This window comes from Squalius cephalus (assembly GCF_949319135.1).
Source record: "Squalius cephalus genome assembly, chromosome: 3".
NCBI classification, from domain to species: domain Eukaryota; kingdom Metazoa; phylum Chordata; class Actinopteri; order Cypriniformes; family Leuciscidae; genus Squalius; species Squalius cephalus.
In genome coordinates, this window is record NC_137124.1 from 12,326,598 (window position 1) to 12,347,087 (window position 20,490).

Sequence of the window (20,490 nt, forward strand, 5' to 3'; positions counted from 1 at the left end):
TTGACAAAATAAAAACAAGACAACATAACTAATTTACACAATTGAACCAGTTCAAAAGTTTATATAGCCCTAAATCGTAATATTGTGAGTTGTATGCTGATGATCAACGACTGTTTTTATGTTTTGTGATAGTTTTTCATCAGTCCCTTGTTTGTCATGAGCACTGTTCTTCAGAAAAGCCCTCCTGTCTTTATAGCATTTTTCTGCATATTTTAACCCATCTTTTGACACTGATGACTGAGGGATTCATACACAAATATTAAAAAGATGAAAACATTCACTGGAGCTCAAGACAGCAACATAATGCATTAAGAGCTGGGGGTGTACACTTTTATTATTTTGTTTATATATATAGATATATATATATATATAGATATAGATATAGATATAGATATATATGTATATGTATATGTGAAGACAAAATAAGTACAATTTAACCCAATCATCCAATTCATAAAGTTCACTCCCACCAGCTCTTAATGCATATTCTGCAAGGGGTATGTAAACTTATTAGCAGAACTGTACATCCCAAGTTTGTTTCAAATTCACATGTGTTCAGTTGATTGACTGTACATAATTGACATTATCAGGTCTCACAATGACAGCAGATCAGATCCTGCTGTCATAAACGACAAACAGAGGATGCATCTGTAGCAGAAATATATACCACACAATCTACATTTCTGTTTAATGTTGCAGAGGTGCCATAAATGCATTTACACTGGCCCCAAAGTCATCACTGCTTTACACCCCTCTTGTGACGGCTCTAAACTCAACTCAAATTTTTATTTAAAAAGCACTTACAAAACTGTAAATGAAGAGTTCAGATGCAAAAGCCTCTAAGTGCCATCTGAATTTTTTTTCTAGAATGATAATTTTTATAAAGCTTGTATATTTAAGTTCAGTAATTTCACTTAAATGGCAATTAATAGGTAATTTTATTGTCATATTGTCATTCATTGCCATTTAAGTGAAATTACTGAACTGAAATATACAAGCTTGATAAAAATTATCTTTCTAGAAGAAAATTTCAGATGGCACTTAGAGGCTTTTGCATCTGAACTCTTCAAATATGGACCAAAGCGCTAGACATAAAATAGCATAAAATCACAACATCGTTCACAACTACAGTCAACAGCACAACTAGCTACACAGTTAGTGTATTTAACATAAGCAGAGATTTAATTGTGTTTTGTGAGAAACGGTCTGATAATCTGTGGATCAGCGTGTGGCAGCGTAAATGACGTTTGGTTCCACCTCCCTCATGTTTCTTACTGGTCTTCTGCTCTTCTTCTTGTCTAAACTTAGAGCTGCATAGTTCAAGTCTTCATCTTGCTCCTGGCAACACAAAAATAAAAAATACAAACATGCTATGAATGTGCACAATCATATAGGCGAAACTGGGGAGGTTTGTAACACTTTTTTAACCAAAACAAACATGATATCATTTAAATTTTTGTACATGCATTAAACAAATTTACTTAAATTTTTTTTTTTTTTTATACAAACCCCTTTCAATCCCCTCTCAACTCAAAACTCTGAACTCCCATTTCATTTTAAGCACTTTAATAATAAAGAAAAAATACCTGATTGAAATATGTGCTAACAATTGAAACTAACATAAAGTGCGCATGTTAGTCACTTTCATATTGTGTCAAATGTCGGATTTTACACATATGGTCTTTTTGTGTATAGAAAAAGTAAATGTAAAAAAAGTGTTACAACCTCTTCATGTCTTCTCAGCCATTTTTAATATTTATAGGCCTAACATGGAATTTTTTGAGGTATATGTAATATGCATTTTGACTATATGTATACACAGGAACTTGCAGTCTACTTTCACCTATAGGGATTTCATCAATGTAGCTCATTTTTTAACCTTGTGTTACAACCAGCCTCCCCTATAATAGAAATAACAATAATTTGATTTGAAATACCCTTTTCTGCAACTGTTTGTTCATCTCTTCATTGTTACCATGGCTCTGAGTATCTAAGAAAAACAAGACAGTCCTTAATATTATTTACTTTCACATGGTAGCACTTTTCAGTCATTCTGATTTGGTAATATCATCACTGATACCAGCAGTACAGAAACTTATTATCAATTAATCTATTTGTAAAGGTTTTGCTAGTAAATTTAGTTATTATTATTAGTTTAAGGTGCTACTGTGATGTTTACGTGCCTTGTTTCTGCTTGTTTCTTTCCTTCGTCCTGATTAAGACTACAATCGCAAAAACAGTGGGAAGCAAAACCAAGCCGCTCAAGATCAGTGTGAGTGTATAATAGACGTGGCAGGATCTTGAAGTTTCTTCCACCGCCCCTGTTAAAACCATTCAAATCATTAAAAAAAAAGAGAGAGAGGAGGAAAGTCAGAGAGAACAAGATTATGTAAGCTAGAAATAAAGAAAAGTTGCATGAGTGTCAAATTTACTTTCTCTTTTAACTGTAAGACACATACCACAATCGGCATTTGCAATATCCACTTTAAACGGATTACTTTCTTTTGAAGATAAAAAAGAATACACAATAATTATTAGTAACTGAATAGCAATGATTCTGAATATGAATCAGTTTAATAGACTCAGGTATTACCATTTACTACCACTAACTGTGTTTTGTTGTGAAACTTCATGTAGTTTGTCCAAAAACTTCCACAGTAAAACATTCCAGAGTCAGAGACGTCAACATTGACAATCTTCAGGGAAGAAAATGTTTGGTTCACTGACATCTCCATATGATCCTTCTTAAAGCCATTGAAATATATGGATTCTGCTTGTGTTTTGCTCACATATTGAGTAACAATGCAAAGTGGAAGAGATCCATTAATCTGCTTGAACCAGGCGATGTAACTGGGTTCTGTCAAGATGTTTGAACACAGAAGAGAGACAGTAGATCCACTGTTCACCGTTTTCACCGAAGTTAAAGATGTTCGTTTTACGAAGATGATACCTGAAAACAATCAATAATGTCATAAGAAGAAAAGTAGAAGACGGTGATTCGGATTCAAATGTAAGCTGCGTTTTGCTCTAAAACATTGCGTTGCGTCATGTCTGAAATCACATTACAAGTCATTACAAATGTTACAAAGTACTTTCAATGGTATCATGCGACTATCTTCTGCGGTAACTCAAAAGAAGATATGAAGACTGTTGGTGTCCAAAAAACATAGTTTGAGTTTTAAATTAATAAAAATACACAGAGACATTCCTCCACACATCTTATTTTGAGTTCCACAAAGAAGAAAGTCGGTCCTTCAGGTTTGAAACAACATGAGGGTGATTCAGTTATGACAGAAATTTAATTTTAGTTGGACGAACTCTTCCTTTAAAACTGCAAAGGAAATATATGAATGTAAATGGATAGTGACAAGATTGTTCTGAATCTAAAAATAAAGTAAACACAACAGCATGTGATGTTTCTCTATACTTCTTGGAAATAGCTTTGCCCTGTGCTTTCAAAATCAGTTATTTAATTAAAGATAAATGAAAAAGCATTGGCAAATTATATGATATAAACAGATTTTATAGACATATATACTTATGTTTTTGTGAGGTATTGTATATTACACATGGTACAGTAAAATGTATCTACACATTGATAATTATTATTTATTAAATTCATGGCAAATAATCTTTCATTTTCCAAATTCTATAGCAAACATCATAAATGTATATTTACCTATTAAAAAGAGCATCAGAGGATGTGTTGAAGACAAATTCATCTTTACGTTCCAGTCCAATCGACTCAACTGAGGAGAATTGAATTGAGCTTTATTTATTTGAAGGGGGAGTGGCTTTTACTCTGTACTTGCTCCAGTCTGTATTAAAGCAGACTTTAATTTGCACTGTATATTACAACTTTGAAAGAGGGCTTGAGGGTTGTCTAAAACTCATGTTGCAATGTTATGAAATAATAAAAATGATAATAAACTCGCTTTGCAGAGATCTTGAATTCTCTTTTTTTTTTTTTTTTTTTAGATTCACTAGAATTTGTTTTGTTTTTGCAGAAAGAGAAAAAAACAGCATCACAGCACTTCTGAGTAGATCTATAGACCTATAGCTATAGCTTAAATTTATTTACATGTAAAATGATAATAATAAAATATGGCAGTTATTTAAAATCTCACATTTGACACCATCATAATGAACTGAAGGCTCAATGATGTATCTAAGTGATGATATATCCGTGTCCAAATCTCTCTCTCTCTCTCTCTCTCTCTCTCTCTCTCTCTCTCTCTCTCTCTCTCTCTCTCTCTATATATATATATATATATATATATATATATATATATATATATATATATATATATATATATATATCAATAACAGATTTCAATGCCTCTGTAACATCGCTAAATCTTACATCATTCTCAAAACAATTAAAATAAAGCTCAGCCATTAGGTGGAGACATTTCTGTCATAGTATTGATTATAGTGAACGTGTGAAATGTTGGGCCGTCTGAGCTGGCCAGCCTGTAGGCCTATAAAAAGTAAATTGGCAAAAAGATTAAGTTTTTTCTTGTTTTGTTTTATAATGTTTATTCAACATAAATTAAGAAATCCATAATGAGGAGTGCAGTACATGTAAGTAATATGTGGGCTACTAGCTAAATAACAATTTTTTGCACAATAAATAAAGTCTGGGAAAACATGTTTTTACAGCATTATGATTTTTTATTTAATTAAATTTTTCTTTCTTTTTTAAAAAAAATAAGCACAGTGATTGTAGACCAACCACACCACAGACCACATGGCCGTGTTTAAACATAAGCAGCCTCTCATTAAATGAAGTGGCAGAGTTTGAAACAAAGAATCATTTCCTGTAGGGAGTGACAGGAAGTAGCAGTTCAGTGTAGAAGAGCCCTGGTGACGTGAACTTCAGTGGACAAACACACACTGAATGAGCTTTACTACAGTTTAACGGTGCCAATAGTTGATGCATTTTATTATTTACCAATACATTAGCAATAACTGTTACATGTGGTTGGGTCTATTATGATTGGTTGTTTAACTTCAGTGTGTCATGCATGCTTACAGTACACTATGCTATTTTAATGAGCAGAAACACAAGGTGTTGTGTATTTAAGGTGTGTGTGTGTGTGTGTTTCCACACACAATACTGAGATGTATGACTTTATTACATATAAACCATATAAACTGTTTTGTGACTAATTTATTTATTTGTTTGTTTGTTTGTTTATTTAAAATATCCCTTACAAATTCTGCTTCTTCATTATATTTTCCTATATTTGTGCGGCGTGTTTCAAGCAGTGCAGTTTCACCTACTTTTATAAAAATATAAATACAAACACACAAAATCAGCCAGTTTTGAATTCATTGACTTGCACTAAATGTTTTACTAATATAAATATTTTGGGTTAAAAATTAATATGAATGCGTAACATTTTTATTATAATATTTCAAAATTATCACTACATAAATATAAAATAAATGTAAAAATAAATGTAAACAAATCCCAGTAGCCTCTCAATTAATATGAAAATCGTACAAAGGTGTAATTTAAAAGAATTAGCAAAAGACTTTTTAAAATAGTTGGAGTGTATTATGAACCTTTTTTTCTTTCTTCTCTTGTCTGATGTTGGTAGAAGCAGTAGCATGACACTTTATACACTTGTGGTTTTGGACTATGAGCCCAGGCCACAAAAATAACTCATAGTCACCTAGTAAGATCGAGAGTGGAAAGAAAGTGCTCACACCTCAGCGGCTGAAAGTTTCCATTGTAATAGCGACTGACTAAACTGCAACTCCGTGATGTTTGACCTCAGGTTTTAGGCTGGCTGTGTTAAATAAAAGGCCTAGTGTGTAGTTAAACAATTTCACTCTATCAGAAATGCTATTTATATTTAAACTGGTTTTCACATCAATCACAAAATCAGGACAAAATGAATTAATCTACTCTAATGCAAGATATCAGGATCCCATACAAAGCTTTAACAGGTTTAACTGTTTCAACACACCCCTTCATAAGCTGAATTTCAGCACCATGGACAGAGACATATTATATTGGTTACTTTTCACATTATAACTTACTTTTTTTATCAAAGTGACCAAATAAAAGGTGTGTGTATTTATACTTTGATGGATGTTATATGATTAGATACAACTTGAAGTTAATCTATAGTTGTAAGATGAACTAAGGCCTAAACCAGGTGCTGGAAAGAGTTAAAGGTCTGGGGCCGTATTCACAAAGCATTTTATCTTACCACTAGGAGTACTCCTAAATCGCACTAAAAGATTTTAGCTAGGAGTTTTCTCTTAAAAGTTATTCACAACGCCTTTCAGACCTACTCTTAGTAAAGAAAAATGACAACTCCTAAACTAAGAGTGAGTCTTCGTTGCTATGGATGACATCATTACTCATGCACGAGCTTGACTGAAGTGACCACCTTGATTGGCTGATGATTGTAACGCGGGAATGATTCCAAACACCTCCCCTACGATGATGAGTGACAGGTGACAGGTCTGAGAATGCGTGCGCTACACAAGTAGTGCGAAGGACGGAAGAAGATGAATAACTGAATAAATAGCCTAAATGAATAAAGAGTAAGGCAAAACAAATAGCCTAGTAGCCTAAAGAAACATATGGATTGATGCAATATCTTTGCAACATTATTGAATTAATCTGTCACTATATGCCTCTGCCTACGTTTGCAAAGAGAAGAACATTTTGATTCACAATGAAACGTTACAATTAGTTTACATGCAATGAGTAGTTTTGGTTGTTGTTGGTGTAATAAAAAAAATATTGCATCCCTAGTTATGCCTACAATGCAAAATTGTTCCCTCGCGATTGGAAGCTCCTGTAGCCGCCGCATACGCATTTCAAAACATTGCAACGTGAAATGCCACAAAAAGCGGTTTGTGAATAGGTCTTAGTGAGTTAAGAGTCCTCTCGAATTCTTTTAAGCTGTCCCAGGCTTAGGTGCTACTTTTAGGGCTAAAACGCTTCGTGAATTACTCTTAGTCAAAAAAATTAGGAGTCCTAAAGTTACGAGTGACACACCCATTATTTTTAGGAGTTGCTCCTAAATTCACGGCCCCTGGTTTTTATTATGCAACAAAGACAAGGCCAAGTAATCTGCTCATTGATTTTTTCTTTTTTTTTTCTGCAGGCCTTGACTGTGTGACCCAACTAAAGTAGAACGAGTCTGAGAAGAAAGATGGATGACTTGGCTGGGAAGAAGAGTTGTCCAGTTTTTATTTGTCCTCAATGCCAGGTTTTCTCTTATAGTGGTGATGAGGACAGAATGAGTATGATTTTTTTTTTTTTTTCACTATAGCAGTTGTACGATTCAGCCCAGTTAAAATTGATGGCAGTATAAAAATATGCTACTTTGAAATTTATATTGACTCTTTGTACATTCATATTTTTAGTTGCACAACTGTATCACCAAATATGAGCCTCATAATGGTAATCATGGGATTTAGTCATGTGTTTCACTGACTTATTGACAACAGACAAATAAACAAACATTAATAGGAACTTTTTTTACATGTAAATAACTTTGCAATAACTGTAAATAACTATACATCAACTAACAGTCATTGATTAGAGTATTAGTAGACTGCCACTAACACTTTGTTTAAACTCTCTACCAGACATTCTCCTGACTCTTTACCAACTCGGGTAAAGACCATCGACTCTACCTGCGCGACTCCACCGAGCAAGGACACCAGACAGGCACTTAAGTATCTCCTTTTCCCTTTTCCTTCACTCTTTTATCTTATTGTTCACCTTAAACAACATGTGCTTTCAACACATTACTGTTATCACTCGGCAACGCCCTTTCATCACGCTCAAAAGGCAGCGCAATACTGCCAATCTGCGTCCCATTCTCTCATCCCCACACACTCCTCTCTCTCTTTCCGTGGGTCTATGGAATTGCCAGTCAGCAGTCAATAAAGCTGACTTCATTCCAGCCTTTGCATCTCATTCTACTCTAAATATCTTAGGCCTGACTGAGACCTGGATTCGTCCAGAAGACTCAGCAACCCCCGCTGCTCTCTCTAGCAATTTCTCCTTCTCTCACTCCCCTCGCCAGTCTGGGAGAGGCGGGGGTACAGGGCTCCTCGTTTCTAACAATTACAAATACTCTGCGCTCTCTTCTATATGCAACAACAACTCATTTGAATATCATGCTATTACACTCACAACTCCCATTAAGATCCATATTGTAGTCATTTATCGTCCCCCAGGTCAGCTGGGTAATTTTGTGGATGAGCTGGATGTGCTGCTGTCCTCCTTCCCTGAGGACGGCACCCCACTTCTAGTCTTTGGTGACTTCAACATCCATCTCGACAAGCCGTATGCAGCAGACTTCATCTCTCTCCTAGCCTCTTTCGATCTCACACAACTCATCACCACAGGTACTCACAAATCAGGCAACCAACTGGACCTGGTTTACACACGCAACTGCACCACAGACAACATCTTGGTGAGACCTCTCCATGTCTCAGATCATTTCCTCATTACCTTCAGTCTACAACTCTCTACCCCTGCACCACCAACCCCACCACCAGTCACTTTCAGGCGAAACCTGCGCTCACTTTCCCCCTCCCATCTTTCCTCTGCCGTCTCATCTTCTCTTCCCCCACCCTCACAATTCTCATCTCTGGATGTGAATACCGCAACGGATACCCTATGTTCCACTCTAACCTCTTCTCTGGACATTATCTGCCCTCTCTCCTCCAGGCCAGCACGCGCCACTCCCTCTAACCCCTGGTTATCTGAGGTTCTTAGGGAACACCGGACCGAACTCAGGGCAGCGGAGAGGAAATGGCACAAATCAAAAGACGCATCTGACCTGAGTACGTATCAATCTCTCCTCTCTTCCTTTTCTGTTGATGTTCATGCTGCAAAATCTTCATACTTCCACAACAAGATCAACAACTCCTCCAACACACGATTACTCTTCAAGACATTCAACTCTCTCCTCTGTCCACCTCCACCACCACCCGCCGCCTCCTTAACTGCTGACGATTTTGCGATCTTCTTCACCAACAAAACAACATCTATCAGCAGTCAGTTCTCAGCTCCACACACACAGGAACCCAGACCGACCCCTTCCACAGCCAACATCCCTCTGCCCTCCTTTTCTCCACTAACCGAGGAAGAAGTATCTACACTTCTCCTCTCCAGTCACCCTACCACCTGCCCTCTAGACCCCATCCCCTCACACCTTCTACAAGCCATCTCTCCCACACTTCTACCAGCACTCACACACATCATCAACTCATCCCTCCATACTGGCATTTTCCCTACAGCATTCAAGCAGGCTCGGGTTACTCCACTGCTTAAAAAACCAACGCTAAACACATCATTTGTAGAACATTACAGACCTATCTCTCTCCTACCATTCATTGCGAAGACACTTGAAAGAGCTGTTTTCAACCAAGTAACATCCTTTCTGTCTCTCAACAACCAGCTGGATGTCAACCAATCCGGCTTCAAGAAAGCGCATTCTACTGAGACTGCACTACTGTCAGTCACAGAAGCCCTACGGATCGCAAAAGCTGCTTCCAAATCTTCAGTCCTCATCCTCCTGGATCTGTCTGCTGCCTTCGACACTGTGAATAATCAAATCCTTCTGTCCAGCCTCTCAGCACTGGGCATCACAGGAACTTCACTCCACTGGTTTGAGTCCTATCTCACAGGTAGGTCCTTCAAGGTCGCATGGAGAGGCGAGGTATCCAGAGCACATCAACTGACCACAGGGGTTCCCCAGGGTTCAGTTCTTGGTCCCCTCCTCTTCTCCATCTACACCACATCACTGGGACACATCCTACAAGCACACGGCTTCTCCTACCACTGCTATGCTGATGACACACAGCTCTTCCTCTCGTTTCAACCAGATGATCCCACAGTAGCTGCACGGATCTCAAGCTGCCTGGCAGACATCTCGACGTGGATGAAGGAACATCACCTGCAGCTCAACTTGGCAAAGACTGAGCTTCTCGTCCTCCCTGCCAATCCGTCTCTACAGCACAACTTCACTATCCAGCTAGAGTCATCATCAATCACCCCATCAAAGTCGGTGAGAAATCTTGGAGTAACGTTTGATGACCAGCTGACCTTCACAGATCACATTTCAAAGACAGCTCGATCATGCAGGTTTGCACTGCACAACATCAGGAAGATCAGGCCTTTCCTAACTGAGCATGCAACACAACTTCTCGTCCAGGCCCTGGTCATTTCTAGGCTTGACTACTGTAATGCTCTTCTGGCCGGACTTCCAGCATGTGCAACTAAACCTCTACAGATGATCCAAAATGCTGCAGCCTGTCTTGTCTTCAACGAGCCAAAGAGGGCCCACGTCACTCCTCTGTTCAGCTCACTGCACTGGCTACCTCTCGCTGCTCGCATCAAGTTCAAGGCATTGACGCTTGCTTACAGATCTATCACAGGCTCAGCTCCCTCCTACTTTCACTCACTCCTACGAGTCTACATCCCTGCCAGAAGCCTACGATCGGCCAACGAGCGACGTCTCGTGGTTCCATCCCAGAAAGCCACAAAATCACTTTCCAGAACATTCTCATTCACAGTTCCATGCTGGTGGAACGCTCTCCCCACCCTCATCCGGAATGCAGAATCCCTGACAACCTTCAAAAAACATCTGAAAACCCATCTCTTCCGGGAGCACTTAACCTCATAAAAAAAAAAAAAAAAAAAAAACACCTCCCCTTTCCCTCTAACCCTCACTTATCGGGCTTATGCTACTCTGAATAATGCCTGAACGTTGTATCTTGAGCACTTCTTGCGCTGCTTCTTGTTTTTTGCCTCTTCATGATGACTCGCTTAATCTAGTCCTACTTTGTAAGTCGCTTTGGATAAAAGCGTCTGCTAAATGACTAAATGTAAATGTAAATGTAAATGTAACGTTGCACCTACATGTCAACAGCAGTCATTAGATTATTACTAAACTGTCTGTCTAATATCTGCTAACACTTTATTTTGATATCTGTCTGCTTAATTTATGCTAACACTAACCTAATAGTCTACTTATACTCTGAGTCTAATGAGAGTTGACATATAGTTGCAAATTAATGAGAGTTATTTGTCATGTAGTTGCAAAGTTTCTTATATTTAGTAGAATGTCTAAAGTGGACTATGTAACCACAATGCAACCAATTTTGCATCTTCAGCCATCAGATTTGGTAAGTTTGCACTTTATTTGCTGCAAAGCTCATGAAAGCTTCCAGTGCATGCAGTTGTAAACCGTTTTTTGATTCATCTTAGTAATGTTATGTACCACACGGGGAATTTGGCCTTTACTGTGATGATCATTTATTTTCAGAAAGCATGTGGTCATGATGTCAAACTGATACTTTTATCTTGTGTGTCATACCTATGCGTCTTAACGCCACATGCATGTTTACTGAGCCTCAACAGTAACAAACAGCAAATGAACACCTTACCTGCACATTAAACAACTGATCAGCTCAGTTCATCAGATTATCTGATCATCTTGAGACTGATATCTGATTTGAGTTTATTTTAACATCAGTGTTAGCCCAAACCACTGGCTTTTGCACAAACAATGCATATAGGGTGTGACAGCAGCTGAGGCTCCAACCAGAAGACAGCTTGTTAGCCGCATCACTTCCTGTGGAGGAGTGAGAGAGAGAAGCTGCTCAGTACAGAGAGAGAAGTGTAGATGTGAACTTCAGCGGACCAGCATTGACATTCGCCAATGTGTGAAAAATCTGATTGATGTAACCAACACTTTTAAATACATTAACACTTTTAAAGATTTATGTGTCAGAGCAGAGTTGCTGTTTAAAGTGTCTTTCCTAAAAGAAAAAGCTTATTAAAAACAGTTATTTTAGATTGCGTATTCAAATAATTTTTCAATTATTATTAAAATAAAAATGAAAACAAATATTGCATTTAATAAAAAATAAAAAAATGGACAAATTGACAGATAAAAAATGAAGAAAAATGAGATCATGAGATGCTTGTTTGCACTTTGGCACATCTCTTTGTACATGCATTGCTTGCGCACATTGTGGTTTGATCATTTTCCAACCACAGGACTGACCTCTTACTTCTGTTTTGAAGCCCCTCTCTGAATCAAAACCACAAAAACATCCTTCACAACAGACAAACATTTCTGTTTAATTAAAGAAGCACAACCCCCTTCCCAGTGTACTACTGACTACGGTTTTATGTTTTTTCTTTATTAAATGTAAACAAATAAATAGCATAAACCTCTGTTGCAGCATAAGCACATAGAGAATGTGCGTCTACTTACATTTTTTGCTAAATTAATTTGTTGGTTTGCAAGATGTGACAAAGAGTATACATTTAATGAACCAACTGATCTTGCTTATCATATCAATATCTGAATGTATGTTGTGAACAGAAATTCTGCTATAGCTACAGTTGATCTATCCTTACTCTTGAGCAATGTTTTTAGTGTGTTTAGTTTTAAAACTAATAAGATTGTACATCCTAGGAATTCAATTCTGAAATGGTCTCTTGAAAAAGCACTTTGAAATAAAGAAAACTATGTGATTTAGGAAGGCAAATTTGATCTTGTGGTATTTACACAGCAGATTATAATTTTCACCACATAACAAGCTGTGAAACTGAATATTTAATCTTTAAAAGCAATGTCACCCAGCAGTGTAAAATGTTTTTTGTTTCTGCACAATAGCAGACTTGTGACAAAGACCTTTTGCAGACTTTCACACGTTGACCTCTTCTACGCCACATGAAAAGAGGCAGCTCTCTATTACAGCGCTATTAGTTGAACATCGTCTTAGCAGTTCTCACTTTGCACTGAGTGGCTTCTTCCTGTCTCAGGTTCTACAGGAAATGATGCGCCTAATTGCTCGCTCTCTGACTGGAGCCACATCGCTGCACAGTCACATGTGTGGTTGAGAACATACCTATCAATAATTTATCTGAAACATACTCACTTCAAAGTCTGAGATCACAAACAATACAATGTTTACTGCATTGACACAGTATTAGAAAATGGCAAAAGCTTTGTGAATTTCTGTAAAATGTTACAGACCAAGAGTATAATACAAATTGGTTGTCTATCATTTTTTCTATAACGGTCTGTGCTTTTAATATGTTTTTCATTTACATATGACTTTTAACACTGGGACTGGTTTCATGGTTTAAATCATAGTGTTGTTGCTTTGTCCTAAAAACAACAACAAAAAAAGAACTTAAGGAAAATATAATCACACACTGCCCTCTATTGATACTTCTTGTCACTTGCTGTCAACATCCTCACCAAAAGCAAGAAACTCAGTGAGTCGTATTACTGTCAGGAAATCCATTCTACTTGATTACCAAATTTTCCTATTTTATATGCAATGTAAAAAAAATATCCTGCTGCTTTTACAGAAAAAATTGGCATCTGTGGTTGCCAGAATAACTCTAAAAATATTTAGAGTATAAATTTATAAAAATATTGTAAAAATGTAAACATATTAAATTGTACAATTTAAAACAGAAATTTACAAAAAATACAAAAATAAATAAAATATACCGGTAAATCCAACAGCTGTTTGTTACTGAATTAGCAAGGTTATACGTTACTCATTTCCTGAAAGAGCAACACGGGTACGTTTGCATCTTTTTCAAGATGCCATTCCACCCGTGCGTTTCTGGATGCGATCGTTCCCTCTCCCCCCAAATGGACGGTCACAATAGTTGTATCACGTGTTTGTAGAATGTACATGTATATATGTATAATATATATATGTGAATATATAATGTATGTGTATATCTGCAGCACGTTGAGGCAGCTTTTGTGGATAGTTTGTGTTCTCATTGTGATGACTATCGCGGTGTTGAGATCGAGACTCGCCTTCATGTGTGAAGGTGGAGTCCCCATTACCACCCCCCGCTACGGCGCCGTGTGGGTTGGGTGATCAGAGGAGCATAGTGAGGCTTCCTCACCCGGTAACCAATCTCTGTGGGCCCCTGACTCCTCTATCACATCTCAGCCGGAGTGCATGGAGAGCTTACCAGGTCGTAGATGACACCTTTCTCTGCCAGAAACTGCCCGAATAAGCTTTTCCCCCTTCACTACCCTTGACGGAGGAGCGGTGAAGGGTTGCGAGGCTGTCCCTCCAATATCAGGCCACGGGACTCATGGACATGCACGACCGTGCACTCATAGGTGAGCTCTGCACTGCATCCGACCTCGCCCTCTGTGGCATGAGTGTCGTGGCGTGTGTGATCGGTCTGGCGATGTCCACGTTAGTGGTCCAGGAGCGCCATCGCTGTCTCAGCCTGGTTGTTATGGCAGATGCGGACAAGGTTCAGTTCCTGGTCTCCCCAATTTCCCAGGTTGGGCTGGTTGGCGATGCGGCGGAGAACTGTGGCCAGCAGTTTTCTGCCGCCAAGGCGCAGACGGAGACCATCCGGCACATCCTGCCCCGGCAGCCCGTTGCTGCCTCTACCCCGCCGCCGGTGGCAGTTCCTCCGCCTGCTCGTCGCCGAGGGTGTTCCCCTGCCGCCGCTCCCGCTAGGCCTCTGCAGCAGCCTCCAGCCAGGCCTCAGCTTAGAGGCGGCCGCAGTAGGGACACCCAGCCCGCTCTAGGCGCTGCCAAGCCAGGTGGCAAGCGACAGCGAAAACATTCCTGAGCGGGCCGCTCAGGCATGGAGGAGGGTGCTTTTGGAGTTGGTCACCGATCCACTCCCCCCCCCCCATATGAGGGCCGGGTGGAGTCTTTGTTTGTGTGTCTGTTCCACCGTTGGCTCCCAAAAAAAGGTGGAGCAAGCGATACCCACACTTCAAAGAAAGAGCAAATTCTTCTGTTCCTGGGTCCCAAGAGGGCAAGTCCCGGTCATCCACCTTCTCACGCATCCCTGGCCGTCTTGTGGAGACATGTAAGTGTTGCACTGCACACTCAGACCCCGCCTTCGGGCCTCTCAAGCCGGGTCCCTGTCCTCCACCTCGCTGCCCCACCTTGGGTACATCTGTGGTTCCCTGGCCCCTGGCTCGGTTTTATGGAAGCCTAAAATGCTTTCAATCGGTCCAGCCTGGCCCCAAACGGTACCTTCAGACTCGGCTTACGATTCATTTTGCTCGGCTTCCACTCAGGCTCAGTGATATTCATCATACCTAGGTGTTGAGCAGAGATGCTCCTAAAAATCAGTGAGGTTCATCACACCTAGGTGTTAAGCAGTGCTCCTGTCCTGTGTGTGTACGGCGCAGTCCTACTGGCGAAGGACGCGAGCTAGCCGTTCCCTCCAGCCGATATGAAGTCTGGCTTTCATGAGCCCATACTTCATTGTACCCTAAATGTGTGGTGGGTTACGACCATCTTGGATCTGTGTCAACTGAAATGGGCCCTTTTTCGAAAGCCTCCGTCCAATTGCTAAACACAGAGATGCATTTTCAAAAATGCCCCATCCCCAAGCTTGGTCTGCAGCGTTCGACCTGAAAGACATGTACTTCAGATCTCTATCCTTCCGCTCCACAGGCCTCCTGTGTTCTTCCGTTCGAAGGTACGAAGTATCAGTACATGGTCCTACCCTTCGAGTGCTCCATAGCCAGTTGGGTCTTCAGGTCAACTGGGAAAGAGTAAACTCGCCCAAGGGTTGAGGATCTCTTTTCTAGTATGGAGATGGTCTCAGTCCAGCGCATTTCTCAGATAGAGGTGTGTCAGCTCAGTGCTATTCAAGAAGTGAGAAAGGGTCCCACTGAAACTTTTTCAGAGGCTCCTGGGGCATATGGCAGACGCAGCTACACGGCTTCCTCCATATGAAGACCGCTTAAGTACTGGCTTCACGGCCGAGTCCCGAGGTGGCCGTGGCAGAGCGACACGCTCCATGTGATAAACACTGTCGCCAATCCCTCAGCCCGTAAACAGACCTTTCGTTTCTCCGTGCCAATGGCTCCTAGAACGAGTGTCCAATAATACCGGCTGAGGGGCCACGTATAAAGGGCATGCAGTAACCGAGGTCTGGGTGCCCTCTGACTACACTGACATCTATTGCCTCAAGTTGCTTACAGTTTCCTCGCTTCGAGACACCGCTACTCAGCGAGTATGTACTGGTCTGAAAAGACAACATTGCGACCGTCGAGCTACGCACCCCTTGCATGTTGCAACTCGCCCGCCACCTCCTCCTTGGAGTCAGAAGCTTCTAAGATTGCTTCATTCCAGTTATTACTGCTGGCCTGCTGAATCGTGCTGCTGACAAGCCTCACGACAGCCTCTGGTCCAGATAGAGTGGAGACTCCGTCCCCAGCTGGCCAGCTGTTTGGGACCACTTCGGGGCCACACAGCTGCGTCTGATGCCCTTTCGGACTCGTACCTCCGCCAGTTGTTTCTTCTTCTCTCTGAGTGGATATCCCTCGACACAGAAAAAACTCTGGCCACAGCTGGCCCTGGGGCCCCCGCAGAAATGTGTTCCCCAGTGAGCCTTCTTGCACTACGGTGCTAAAATCAGGAAGAGATGGAGCAGGTCCTGATAGTTGCCCCTTATTGGCCCAACCGACCTCTCCTCTCGACAGCCTTCCTGACTCATTCCTCTGAGTACATTCTCAGGGATGGGGCATGATGGCACCCGCGTCTAGACCTTGGAGAGTTCCAGGTCTGGTTCTAAAAAGAATGGGACGCTGAGGTTCTTGTTACTACTGCAAGAAATGTATGCTATAGAGACCATCACTTCTGTGAGAGCACCCTCTCACAAAGAGGCTCGCTCCCCAGCCCTGGCTTTTTCTCTGTCCGTCCGCTCCAGTGCGGTTATACGTGATCAGAATGCAAAGCCTAGACCTTAGACCAGCTCTGTCTGTTACGGAAACCAGCAGAAGGGAAGGCTGTTTCCAAGCAGAGATTGGCCCACTACATGTGGTTGCCTTCATCTTGGTGAGAAAGTTTCCCAAGATACACGTGCCCACCTGGGCGGTGAGCTCCTCCTCAGCGAGGGTATTGCTCCCTCCTGGGCGTTGACACAGAGTGCCTCGCTGAATAGATGTTAAATAGAGTTGGGGGCTGGGCGACACCTATACACGTTCGCTAGAGAACTAGCCTATGTGTCGAACCGTTGCTTCCCATGGGCTCCCTTCACATGAAGCCAGTTTCACTGTAAGCACGGTTCGAAGTGTCGGCTTGCTATGGACTGAATAAGTGCGCAGTTCTTGCTCCAGTGAGTTCCCCTTATTAGCCGAACCCTGTCGAGTTCCTCCATACTCTTCGGAAACGGACGTGGCGGAACGTCCGAAGCCAGGCCTATCACTCGTATGCACTGGTGGAACCTGTGTTAGGCTGGGTCCATATATTGTGATCCCTACGGCGATCCCATATGTGTATTCTTCCACGGTACGGCTCCCTGCCTGTGTCTTCCCTCGGCAGAGTCCACTCTGCTGTCACTGTTCGGTTGATCCTCCCCCCTGTTATAGGCTGGAGTCATCCCAGTGACATTCCATATGTTGTACTGCCGGTCATCCATTCAGTCCATATGTGTATTATCCACGTTACCTCCCTTCGGGCAGGATGTGGTTTCCGCAGCGTCCCTTCCTTCCTTGATAGGGTACGCTTTCCCAGTGGTCCTGTGGAACAGCAGTTGACTTCCCTGGCCTAAGCCTTGCCTTCTCCACCTCAAAATTGCAGGGGGTCAGGAGGCTTTCGTCCAGGCACTGGAAGGTGGCAGCTCTTGTGGCGCTTTCCATAGTAGATCCCATTCAGTCAACGTCTGAATGTGAACGACTGAAAGGGAACGTCTCGGTTGCGTATGCAACCCTCATTCCCTGAAGGAGGGAACGGAGACGTAGTCCCTTAGCCACTATAGCTGGACCACCGCTGACTCCGAGTTACTCTCGGCTCCTCAGCGAAAAGCAACTAGTGCGTGCATCCACTTCCTTATTTATACCCGCACCGTGGTGGCAGAGTGTGTGATGCAAATCACGCATGCCAATTGCATTGGCTCGTTCAATAGTACTCAAAGAAGACAGGCTCCCTAGCGTGATCCCATTCAGTCGACGTCGACTACATGTCTGTTCCCTCCTTCAGGGAATGAGGGATGCATACGCAACCGAGACGTTTTGTATCTTTAACATACATAATAACAGAGGGAAGAGAAAGTCACATGATGAATCACAGTTCATCACATGTATACTTTTCCACAAGCTGAGGTACTAATATAAAGACATACACATTTTATGATTTTTCACTGTGAATTATAAATGATTTTTTTTTGTATTTTCACTGTTCATTTAATAGTATGTTACTGTAAAATTACATGAACATAAGGTTATCTATTACTGTTATCCCTGTAGTAAAATACAGTTTTTTACAGTAGAATTTTTGTCTTTTACAGTTAAATTTAAAATAATTTCTTACAGTGTACGTATTAATTCTTAAGGATGGAAGACTTAGAGAGTAAATATAACAGTCAAAACATTAAGAAGCTTAAATTCTACTATCAGACTATCCTTAATAAAAGTGTAGTGTAATTGAAGAGAATGCACGAGGTTTCCTCGGCAGCACAAGATCACCTCTGTTGTGCTTTGCATGCATTTTAATAAACAAAAGCTTTCATGAGGCGTGTCACTGGAGCTTTACTGTGTGGTTTCGCTTCACTTTCGTTGATTTACAAATTTAAAATTAACTCAGTTAATTTACAGTTTGAATTTATTTAAACATAAAATCTGCAATAAACTTAAGAAACAGATCAGCCCAGAGATGATGACTTCTGAAGGTTTATGAGATATCTTTATTACTTGTTTGCATGCTTGTTTTGTCCGTATATTAACATTAAGGGCCAGATTTAGGCATACTAAACAGGGCAAATTAGTGAGCGATTGCAAATGTTGTGTCTAAAAGGGAAGCTCCTAGAAATGCATATGCAATACACTGTGTGTCTTTAGTAAACCCTCATTCCTCACAGCAGTTTTTTAATGCCAAAAGAGGGTTTGTTAGTAAATATGGCCAGAAATCTATCATGCTTGGTCACCTTGGCCAACAACACCACAAACAATAAGCCCAAGTTAAAATATAACAAGCTTTACAAGAAGGCCATTCCCAAGAGATGGAGACAAATAATCATTTGAAAAGAAGCGATTCAGTGCAGAGTTAGGCCTGCTGAGGGACCACACAAGTCACTTCAATAATAGCAGTAATATGTGGTTTGGCTAAAATACCATTGGCAATACTTTGAGATGATGTATGGAATGATTTCTATAACTCATGTATATGCAGGTAAATGCATTCAGACTTAACTAGGCTATACTTAAAATATAATTTATGAACCAAATGTGGTTTGCATCATTTGAATGAATTTGGTAATAATAGCCTTAAGAGTCTTTCCAACCCACAACAGTGACCTCTTTTTAAGTCTCAGTGTTAAAACCACACAAATGCAATTGTTACCAAAATATTTTCCATTACCAAAAGCACCTTATGTGTTACAACTGACCGCACCAGTTATGATTAAAAAAGCTTTAACAACTGTCAGAAGATATAACTTGAATTTTTGTTTCAGATTTTGTGAATTTGTTGCAATTTTAAATCCATTCTATTTCTCCCATTTCCTCTGTTTTAAGTTAGGGGAACAGAGAATGTGGCATAAGAGAATATGATCAACCATTTTGTTTGATGCTTAATGTTTGCAGATGTGATGCTACATGCAGTTCTTCTTTTGCACTGATCTCAGGCCACAAAGCGCAGCCTGCAAGAGTGAAAATAAAACAAACCTCAGTAAGCCTTTGTCAGAGCTCACATTTATGTGGTCAACATTTCACAAACTGTTCACATGCACTTGTAGTAGGCTATGAAAGATATTTCCTTAATACCCAATGAATTTCAAAATGCATTTATATACCAGGGGTGTGTTCATGACAGCTGGTAAAATGTATAACAAAAAACTAAATGGATCTCATAATGAATGAATGTAATAAATTTTTTTTCAACCATTAATTTTATTAACCTTCATTTAAACCTAAAGTACTTCAATTAACTACTATTTATATATGCCTTCAGCACCATGGAAAAGGACATGTTCTTTGAAAGAAAGAAAGAAAGAAAGAAAGAAAACAGTACCTTGTAAGTTGGACTTGAGTCATGCTGGTGCATAAGCATAAGTGCATATTTTTTAAGATAGCCTACTAGTTATTAAATATAATTTTCAAATATTTTATCAAAGATTAAGAATTAACTGTACATAACAGTAGATGATCAGATTAGTTAGGTGGGAACGATTAAAATCTGGACACAGAACTTGCATAAATAAATAAAATGCTAAACATAAATATTAAAAAAATAACCCCCGGTTTCACAGACAAGGCTTACTGTAAGCCGACTAAAATGTATGTTTGAGCTGTTTTAACTGAAAGCAGCTTGCTCTGATATATCTTAAAATATGTCAGTGCTATTGTTTTGTCTCAAGATGCACACCAATAATGTTTTTTTTTTTTTTTTTTTTTTTTTTTTTTTTTTTTTGTAAAGCACGTTTATAAAAAAAACTAAGGTCTAATCCTGGTTTAATCTAAACCCTATCTG

The 20,490-nt window shown here is 40.2% G+C and overlaps 1 protein-coding gene across 1 annotated transcript; it reads right to left on the minus strand.

The window, feature by feature from the left end:
• Positions 1-1,077: 1,077 nt before the first annotated feature.
• Positions 1,078-3,733, minus strand: nitr7b (novel immune-type receptor 7b). Its single transcript, XM_079867558.1, has 5 exons — positions 3,680-3,733; positions 2,594-2,950; positions 2,184-2,321; positions 1,938-1,990; positions 1,078-1,338 (listed from the first exon to the last, which is right to left on the minus strand). Exons 1-5 carry the CDS (start codon positions 3,720-3,722, stop codon positions 1,222-1,224), a joined length of 708 nt encoding a protein of 235 aa, XP_079723684.1. The 5' UTR covers positions 3,723-3,733; the 3' UTR covers positions 1,078-1,221.
• Between the last annotated feature and the right edge of the window lie 16,757 nt (positions 3,734-20,490).

Coding starts and splice junctions, on each gene's coding strand:
- nitr7b (XM_079867558.1), bottom strand. CDS start 3,722: ATGAATTTGTCTTCAACACATCCTCTGATGCTCTTTTTAATAG. Junction 2,951..3,679: donor TCTGATGCTCTTTTTAATAG/GTAAATATACAT, acceptor GATTGTTTTCAG/GTATCATCTTCGTAAAACGA. Junction 1,991..2,183: donor AAGAAACAAGCAGAAACAAG/GCACGTAAACAT, acceptor TGTTTTTCTTAG/ATACTCAGAGCCATGGTAAC.